The 10,244-nt window shown below is 36.7% G+C and overlaps 1 protein-coding gene across 1 annotated transcript; it reads left to right on the forward strand.

Moving 5' to 3' along the window:
- The first annotated feature begins 4,443 nt into the window (after positions 1-4,443).
- Positions 4,444-5,037, forward strand: LOC141641455 (uncharacterized). The gene has a single exon (XM_074450113.1). It carries the CDS (start codon positions 4,444-4,446, stop codon positions 5,035-5,037), a length of 594 nt encoding a protein of 197 aa, XP_074306214.1.
- Positions 5,038-10,244: the final 5,207 nt, after the last annotated feature.

The raw sequence follows: 10,244 nt of genomic DNA on the forward strand, positions 1-10,244 counted from the left end.
ATCAATTCTATTTGCTATTTTCAGTCTATTGAAGTAACAATTGGGGGGGAGGTTGGTTGATTGATTCTCTACTAACTACCGAAAAATTAAATGAAGTTTAAGTAGATAATAAAAGGTAGCTAGGAATTTCGGTTCACCATGGCTTAAGGGCCAGTCTAGTAAAGTCAAGGTCTGTCCAATACCGTCTCAGGATGTCAAATAGGTCGTATAAGTCCCTATACAAATTAAGCCTTTCGGTCTCTTTTCCACCCTAGAAAGAAACTAAATTACTTTCGCTCTATAGTCCTTCCAATTACTTGTAAGAAATCTAACTCCGCTAATTTCTCAATCTAGCAGAGGGATAAAATCTCACAGCAGTAAATAAGACCGGTACGGGTTCAACCTACACTTAATAAAATCATCTCATGACGCCATGGATTCCTTAATTCCTAGCATAGGAGTTTTACCTACGCATGATTAAAACTATAACAATAGCAAACTTAAAGACATACAATGAAATAAACATGATTGAATTGAAAATTAAATAGAAGATTAAAACTGAATTACTTGAAAATAAATTGGTAACAACAAGAATTAAAAGGACAAGAATAAAGGAAGATTGAAATTAAATTAAAGCTTACTAAGGAAATTGATGAACAAACAATTAATTCGAATCCGTGCCTCCACTTTGTGTCTCCAAAAAACTAGATCTAAAACTTCTGTTGTTGAATAATAATAAGCATAACCTAAATTATTGTTTCCTTCTACTGATAAACCTTCTCCCCAAAAGTTAATTACAAGTGGGCTTTCAAAAGTCTAACGCATAAAATAAATCACAGCTGCGAGACCTGGTCGATCGACCAAGTGGCACGGTCGGTCGACCAGCCAGTACAGTGCTGCCTCTTCTGCTGAACTTCCACGGTCGATCGACTGGAGATGTTAGTCGATCGACCAACGACGCTGTGCAGTAACTTCTTTTCTCTTCCAATCAGCCTCTTCACTCCATACACGCATCCCAAGGTGAACAAGTCTGAACTCCCTCTTTCAAGTTTCCATAAAGTTGCTTCCGGAGGACTATTTAAGCTTGATTTAGGTCACTTCCGCTCATTCCTACAATAAATCATAGAAATTCCAAAGTAAACCGTTTCGGGAGAAATAGTAGCTTTAAGCTAACAAATACGCATAGAAATACGTGCCAAAACTGCAAATAAAGTGTATAGAATATGCACGTATCATCATCTATGAATGGCTACCCTATTACTGTCACTGCTGCAGGAAATTGGGTCATGTCCAAGAGAAATGCAAGTTTCATAAGATCAACCAAAAATTTGCTGAAAACAAAAAGAAGGTGGTCCAAGAGTATAGGCCTGTTTAGGTTAATACTCCTCACAACACTAATAGTCAGGACACAGGAAGCCATATGCTAGGCCATATTCCTCCTAAGTTTGGGGAGGTACTCACTACTAACACTACAGGGATGAGCTCAGAATGTCCTGGACTAGGCTCCTCTCCTGTTGCTTTGGTAGTTAGTTCTCCATCTGATGATAAAGAGGAGGGTCAAGAATGCAATGTGCTAGCTCAGCAAGACACTGTTTTTGTGGAGGTTATTAATCTGTCTAATGCAGGGACTGATATTTCTGATAGTGAAGAGATTGGGATTATTGTGAGCAACCGCTTCTCTGTATTGCCCACAGATAGTAGTATTGGTGATAATAATTTGGTGGTCCCTCAGGCAGAGGACCCACCAGACCCAGGAAAATGATTATCTCGTCTTGGAATATAAGAGGTCTAAATGACCCAATAAAGCAGATGGAGGTTAGGAGCTATCTGACTATGAATAAAGTGGAAGTGCTAGGACTTTTAGAAACTAGAGTTAAATCTAATAATTTTGCTGCTATATCTAGGACTTTTTCTTTATATTCTATAATGAATAACTATTCTCACCATTACAATGGGAGAATATGGGTTTTCTGGGATTATAGTAAATTTACTGTTCTCTCTTCTCAAATACATGATCAATTGATTCACCTTGAGCTTTTACATCATATTTCTCAAGCAAATATTTATGTTACCTTCATTTATGCTAGTAATGATGCTAGCCAAAGAGAAAGGTTATGGGATGAGCTCATAGGCCTAGCTAGTTCTGTTACTCAGTGGATTATTCTGGGAGATTTTAACATTGTTAGAGAAATGGGTGAAAGAATTGGACTAAATCCACCCTCAGTTTCTGAGATTCTTGTTTTTAACAAATGTGTATTGGATTGTACTTTGGAGGATATTAACAGTTTTGGCTGTGAGCACACTTGGACCAACAAAAGAGAGTCTCATGATAGAGTTTGGTCTAGATTGGACAGGGTCTTAACTAATCCTTCCTGGTTAGTTTATTATCCTTCCACCCATGTTCAGATTCTCCCTGCTGGGATATCTGATCACTCCCCCATATTGGTTGATATTCATGATGGCAATGTTATAAAAGGGAAATTTAGCTACCTAAATTGTTGGGAAGAACACAAAAATTATAAGTCAGCTGTTCAACAAGCATGGGACTTCCCTGTTAGAGGAAACCAAATGTTCAAGCTCTTTGCAAAATTAAAGAATGTCATGAAAAATCTTATTGATTTGCATAAGACAAGCTATTCTGGGTTATCCAAGAGGGTTTCTAATGCTAAGAAGTGTCTAGAGGATTGTCAAATGGAACTTCAGAAGCAACCATTTGATTCTGATCTTATTGAGCAGGAGAAGATCTTGCTGCATAATTATCTCACTCTCAGGAAAACTGAAAGAAGTTCACTTCAACAACGTTTAAAAATTAAAGATGTTAAGTTCAATGATGCACCTAACAGTTATTTTTTAACTAGAGTTGCTGCTAGGAAACATCAGAGCCTTATTGGTAGAATTCAGGACATTCATGGTATGCATAGGGAGAGATTGTCTAAGGTGAATGCTGCTTTTGTTGAGTATTAACAGTGGCTTCTTGGTCAGAAAAAAGATATTGCTGCTTTTGATCCTGTCATTATTGAAGGACATACTCTTCAGGAACAAGACTGGGATCCTTTGTGTAGGGCTGTTACTGAAGGGGATATCAGGAAAGCTCTTTTCTCTATGGGGTCTCATAAGACTCCGGGTCAGGATGGTTTTTCTGCCCAATTCTTTAAGACTAATTGGGATATCATCAAGTCTGATTTTTGCTCAGCTATACAAGAATTCTTTAAGAAGGGGACACTACCTAAGCAAGACAACACTACTCTACTTGTTTTAATCCCTAAAAAGCCAGTGGTTAATACTGTCATGGATTATAGACCCATTGCTTGTTGCACTGTTCTTTATAAAACAATAAGCAAAATTTTATGTGACAGATTAAAGGTAGTGTTGCCTGAGATCATAGGAAAGAAGCAAGGAGCTTTTGTGGCTGGCAGAAGCATATTTGAAAACATTATGCTCACTCAATCTTTGGTTAAGGGTTATGGGCAACAAGGTGTCTCACCAAGATGCTTGATTAAAGTTGATATAAGGAAGGCTTTTGATTCCTTGCAATGGACTTTTATACAGCAGATGTTGAAACACTTCAACTTTCCTCCCCAATTTCAGAAGTGGGTTATGGACTGTATTACTTCCACTTGGTTTAGCTTAAAAATTAATAGTGATACAGTTGGTTTTTTTAAAGGGGTGTGTGGCCTGAGACAAGGGGATCCCTTATCTCCCTTCTTATTTGCAATGAGAATGGAGATTCTGTCTAGGTTACTCAGACGTATACACTCTAAACCACAGGTATCCTATCATCCTAAATGTGGAAGACTGGGATTAAATCATCTTATCTTTGCAGATGATTTAATGCTCTTTAAACGTGGAGATGTTCCATCAGTCAAGGCTGCTACTCAGACTTTGGAGGAGTTTGCACAGTTATCTGGGTTGTATGCAAATCCTGATAAAACTAACATATATATGGGGAGAGTGTCTGTAGGGGTTCAACATGCAATACTTGAGGAGACAAACTTTGTGCAAGGAGAGTTCCCCTTCAGGTACCTGGGTGTGCCCTTAAATGAAGGGAGACTTAACAAAGAGATGTTTGCAGATCTGTTGAATAATATCCAAAAAGCTCTTCATCATTGGATTAATTATAGGTTATCTTATGCTGGCAAAATCAGTTTGATAAATACTGTGATCTTTGGACTGGAACAATTCTGGTGCTCCACTTTACTGATCCCTAAAGGTGTCATCAAACTGGTAACTAAATTCTGCAGGCATTTTCTACGGGGTACTGTGGAGGGTCAACGCAAGCTTATAATGAAAAGTTAGAGTTCTTGCTGCAAACCTCATGTAGAGGGTGGGTTTAATATTAAGGAGATTTTGGCTTGGAATAAATGTTTACTGTGTAAGTGGATTTGGGCCATTGAGACTCATGCTGATAGCTCTTGGGTTCTTTGGAATCACACTTACAACATTAAGCATGGAAGCTTTTAGACAATGCAGATAAAAAGCTTTCACTCTGAGAGCTGGAAAAGCATTCTGAAGGTCAGAGATCTGTTATTAGCAAAGACTGGTGGCATTGACAATGCTTGTGCCTTGCTGTATAGTTGTGTTGCAGGTGGGAAGCTGCAACTCAGCTTAATCTATGAACAGTTGAGAGATTATGATCATAAAATCAATTGGGAAAAGACTGTGTGGAATAGGGCTGCTCTTCCTAAGCATAGTGTCCTGGTTGTCTTGGCTATGCAGCATAAATTAGCTACCATTGATAAATTGAATCATAGGGGAATGCATATTGTTAATCATTGCATTCTGTGCAAAGCTGCAAATGAGTCTCATCAGCACTTGTTTTGTTGTTGTCAGTTTGCTGCATCAATTTGGCACAGGTTATTGCAATGGCTGAAGCTAAGGGGAAGGATTGATTGTTTGAAAAGGGAACTGCATTGGTTAGCTGGTAGAAGGACTAGACGCAATTGGATAACTCAGTGGATATCAAGCTGTCTTACTGCATTAACTTACAGCATCTGGGAAGAACGGAATTTCTGTATTTTTCGAGATGTTGAACATAATGAGGACTACATTATAAGATGAGTCCAATACTTAGTTAGTATAAGATTATTATATGAATTTCATTCTTCTTATGAGGATGAAATCCTAGAGTCCTTTAGCTAATAATATATTTAGAAGTGTTGTTGGTTATCTTTGTAAGATTGGCCTCTTTTATTCCCTTAATGGATGAATAATATGGGCTTGCTTTTCTTGCAAAAAAAAAAAAATTTAACTATCAATTCATTAATTAATCCCCCTTCTAACAACCTAGATCCCCATTCACCCTAGATTAGAGGTTTAGATACGCATACTATAGGGAATAACAATAATAATAGAAGACATAATTAAAGGCATAAAAGATGAATAACGAATATTAAAAGAGAATTGTATGGATACTGTAGTAAATTAAGGATGAACAAAGTCTAGATCTAAAAGTAAGAGCAATAAACTAAACTAAGAGTTTTAGAGAGTTTCTAGGGTAAATTATACGTAGCTAGGTAAAATAAAGCGTAGCAATAACATAGGGTACGAATTGGGTATTTATAGTAAAATATAACCAACTTAAGGAAATTGCGGAAAAACCCTGAAACTAGTGTGTACTCGATCGAGCCTGTTTATACTCGATCGAGTACATTTCTCAGTTGATCGAGTCTCCTTGGGCTTGATCGAGGAATCTCCCTGTTTTAGCTCTTTTCTTCGTGCTGTCTTCTTCACTTTTCTTCCTTTATTCTTCTAGATTCTCGTGCCATGCTCCATGTATTCCTTCAAGCCCACTCCGTGATGCTCATTTCATTCCTTTGCTCCATAAATGCATCATTCCTGCATTAAACACCGAATAGCGGAAGTATCGACATTCTAGCATAAAAGGCATTTAATTAATATAAACTAGCACGAAAACCATATAAAAATTAACTAAAGGGAGGCATAAATATGTATATAATAATGACTCATCAAACTCTCCCAATCCATCTCATGCTTGTCCCCAAGTGTGGGACCATATATATATATATATATATATATATATATATATATATATATATATAGAGTCAAGATCCGGTGAGAACTCCTAAATATTTGAGGATTGAGGATTTGTGAATACAATATCACAAGTTCTTCAATAAACTTTCACAAAAAATCAGACCTTTGTCAAAAAAAATTTTTTTCTTTGAAAAAAAAAAATTATAAATTTTTTTTTTGCACAGGTGTTTTTTGTTTGTGATATTTTATCGAATAACTTGTGATATTGTATTGAAGAACCTCTGATATTGTAACGCAATCCTCAATCCTCAAAAAGATAGTGTATCCTCACATGATCCCATTCCTATATATATATATATATATATATATATATATATATATATATATATATATATATATATATATATATATATATATATATACATGTTTATGTTTTGATGATGTCAAGAGTGCTTTATATTCTATATACTCGTTGCGCGTAATTGTTTGTTTAGTCTTTTATATTGGACTTACTAATCGCAAGCATTAAGGAATTGTGATGGAAGTATGATGCGTTTATATTATGATCAAGCACTCAATCAAGGATCAAGATTTTACAACTGTTAAAGTATTATTCAAGCATTCATGAGAAGATGAAGCTCATTTAAAGATTAATCAAGCTTGAATAATGAAGAAGCCTACATTCGAAGATTTCCTAAGAAGATTGGAATAGTGTAGGTGGTTATCTCGTAATAGTAACGTAAGAATGCACTTCTTAGATTGGTAAAGTTATAGCCTCACAGCTAGGGATGGCAGCGGGTCGGGGACCCGATCAAGATCCTTAGGGTCGGACCCTAATGGGTCGGGTCTGGGTCTGGAATTTATGACCCTAACGTGTATGGGTCTCAATAAATTATTTCGGGTCTGGGTCCGGGTCTGATTTATGGGACCCGGACCCTGTTGGAGCTGGTGTCCTCCACAAATTAGTGTGATAACATTTGTAAATCTCTTACAGGTTCACAAGGGTATACTTCGTATATTTAATTAGTTGATTAACGTTTACCTAATAACGGTTGGCTTGCTAGAAAGTTTGACGTTATTATCATACAGATGGCGGTGATCAACTGGTCCCTAAAGGTCACACCTATAGGACGTGTTTGAGAAATGTGGTTATAGAAATATAATTACATTGATGCCCAAAATGACTAAAAAGTTAGTCAATGTGTTGATGAGATAATTATTTAATGAAAATTAAATAATATTAAGTTGAGACGAATTAACTGTCAATTCGTAAATTAAATATAATAAGTTATATTTAAATTAAATATATATAAGGTTAGTTTGGACGAATTAATCTGTTAATTCATAGTTAAATATAATCAGTTGTATTTAATATCAACATGTTGAATGTGTCATAGTGGTAATAGTGAGGGTACACAAGCCAAGAGGTCATGGGTTCGATCCTCACAAGATGACAATTTAACACACTTTATATATTTTTGGAAAGACCAAAATAAGGAGAAAAATACTCCTTATTTCGGTTCACTTGGCCGAAATTAGGGAAAGTTTTTCTTTTCCTAATTGACTCCAAGTTTCGGTCTGTATAAAAAGAAAGGGAGAGAATTATTTCTACCCTAATTCTTTTTCTTGACCTAGCCTCCTCTTTCTCATCACAAGAACACAAAGACAATTAAATTTTACAGAAAATTTTAGATTGATTTCTAGCATAATCAAAGGGCATATCTCAGATCGTCTTTGGTGCAACTAATAGGCAAATATCAATTTTGATATTGTTCTTAGGCCATATTTGCTAGGACCGAAGGTTAATTCTAAATCTTTTTACTTATGTTTATGTATTTTATTTTATGACCTTAGATCATCTTTATTAAATCGTTATAATCCTTCTAGTTTAAGGGAAGTATACAGATTTATTTCCCACAGACCCGACCTTTAGACCCGTATTATTTAAAAAAAACATATCAAACACACATACACACACTGATAGACGACAACTCTGATCCCTTTGTTTCCTCTGACCCTAAATCCCCTTCTCCTCTAACGAACTTATCAAAAACCTTATCCCTTTGTTTCCTCCAACCCTAAATCCCGTTCTCCCTCTAACTCTAATATAAAATCTCACCCTAAATCCTCGCTTTATCAAACTCGCAAACGACGGCAACCAGAAAGGACGACAACCACAACACGCCGCGACGACTTCACAAAGGTTAGATCCCTCTTGCTTTTAATCATCAATCTCCTTATTTCCTTTCATTCTTCTCGCAATCTCGCCCAATCTTCTTGTATTTATATTCTGTATTTCCGTTCCATTTCTGCCTTTATTCATTTTTAATTTTCAGTCATATGCATTCATTTTTCTAATTTTGTATTTTGATTTTGTTTATCTGTTTCATTTGGATTTTATTTTTTTATATTCCGTATTTGTTGTCTCCTTATGTTTGTATTCCGTCTTGTGCATTCATTTTCCTAATTTCGCAATTTGATTTAATTTATTTATTTTATTTGGACGATTTTATTTGGATTGAATTTGTTTATATTCCGTATTTCTTGCAGGTTCAAGTTTTCAACCACAGACCCGCGGGTAGACCCGGATCCGTTGGGTATGGGTATGGGTCTAATAATTTTAGGGGTTTGGGTCGGATCCGGGTCCAATGTTGGTGGTCCGGGTCCGGGTCTTGCTGGACCCGACCCAGACCCGAGCCATTGCCATCCCTACTCACAGGTATAACATTGTGTAAATAAAAGCTCAATGTTATAGCTCTTCTACTATAACACTGAGATGTAAAGTTGTAGATACCCAATATCTGCTGAGACTCCAACAAACACCCGATGATTATCGGACTACAACATGATTTGGGATCGCAGCGTTTGATCGACAGTTTGTGTACAACTTTACGTCGGAAAACTTAAAACGATTTCGAAAATAAAATATTTCAAAACATTTCAAAAATACCTGGAGTGTTTAATGCACGGCGACGGGGTCGCAATGACACTAACTAGAGTCAAAACCGACACCGGACCAAAAACCGACTCGAAAATTCAAATCCCAACTCCAACAACGAGTCAAACCGAGTCAACCACAAAAAACAAACTTTTCAAACCTTCTACCTTAGTTTTCCCGGATTCATGAATGGTCAAGTACTAAACATGTGACTACAAAACCTAGGATAGAACAAATCACGATTGCGTTTGTTGTGAAAGCGACAACACAGCTCGAAGATCCGCGACGTGGCTCGCGCCTCTTTGAGCAGCCCAGGTGGCCACGTCGCTCAAAACTCACACAACCACTCATTTTCCTATAAATACCCCTCAAATGCCACCCATTTGAGAGTTACGCGAGTGTCCGCCCCCTCTTTTCTCCCTTAAAATTCTCGACTCGACTTCTTAAGTCACAACCCGACGCGTATTTACGACCTACCGATCGTAAATACAAGCCTTACACATTGTTTGGTACCGTCATCGTGCATTAAATCACTTGTCCGACCACTTTGACCACTACACCATCACTAAACTCTTAAAACACTCTTTTACTTACCAAAACGGTTTTAAACTGAGTTTTTTCCGATCAAACAAGTTGTTACACTTACGTCGGTCACTCGCCATAACCAAGCATGTAAGTATGAGGGTGTAAAAATCCTCTTTCATTATGCTTTTATTTGTTTCATGACTCTAACATGCTAAAACATGCATAACATGAACCAAAACATGGAATAAACGAGCCAAAACTGATTTTTGGTCTGAGGCAGAAGCCCCTTAGGCCGCCAACAGGCTCGCGCCTAAATGGAGTACTCAGACCAGAGATCAACCGTGTTTGTTCTCGTCATTTCCCTCAATCCATTTTTCATATTTGTAATCGGTTTTTACCATTTCAAGTATTTTCGAAACCTTTTTGTTTCATTTCACATGTTTTAACCATAAAGCATTTTTCACCCTTGGTTCTTCATACCATGACGGTTAAATCCGTGTTTCGGTGATAATATTTGGTTAATGACATTTAAGAGGTATTTTAAAGCCTTTTATTTCATTTTTTTACATTTTTCAAACAAACACATTAGTCACCAACACAAAGTCATCCTTGGTTATACATACCATGCCGGATTTTAACCCGGGTACGATGATGAGTACCGACTCGTTACATTCAAAATGGACTTAAAACAATTAGTCCATAATCTTTTTCAAAACTATTCATGTCAAGCTTGTCAAACCGAACCCGACACCGAATATTATCAAACAATGATGATTATTCGAGTCTAGTTCTTCAAATCGACAAATGC

Source organism: Silene latifolia, chromosome 2 (genome assembly GCF_048544455.1).
Source record: "Silene latifolia isolate original U9 population chromosome 2, ASM4854445v1, whole genome shotgun sequence".
In the NCBI taxonomy this organism is placed as follows: Eukaryota; Viridiplantae; Streptophyta; class Magnoliopsida; order Caryophyllales; family Caryophyllaceae; genus Silene; species Silene latifolia.

Coding starts and splice junctions, on each gene's coding strand:
- LOC141641455 (XM_074450113.1), top strand. CDS start 4,444: ATGCAGATAAAAAGCTTTCACTCTGAGAGCTGGAAAAGCATTCTGAAG.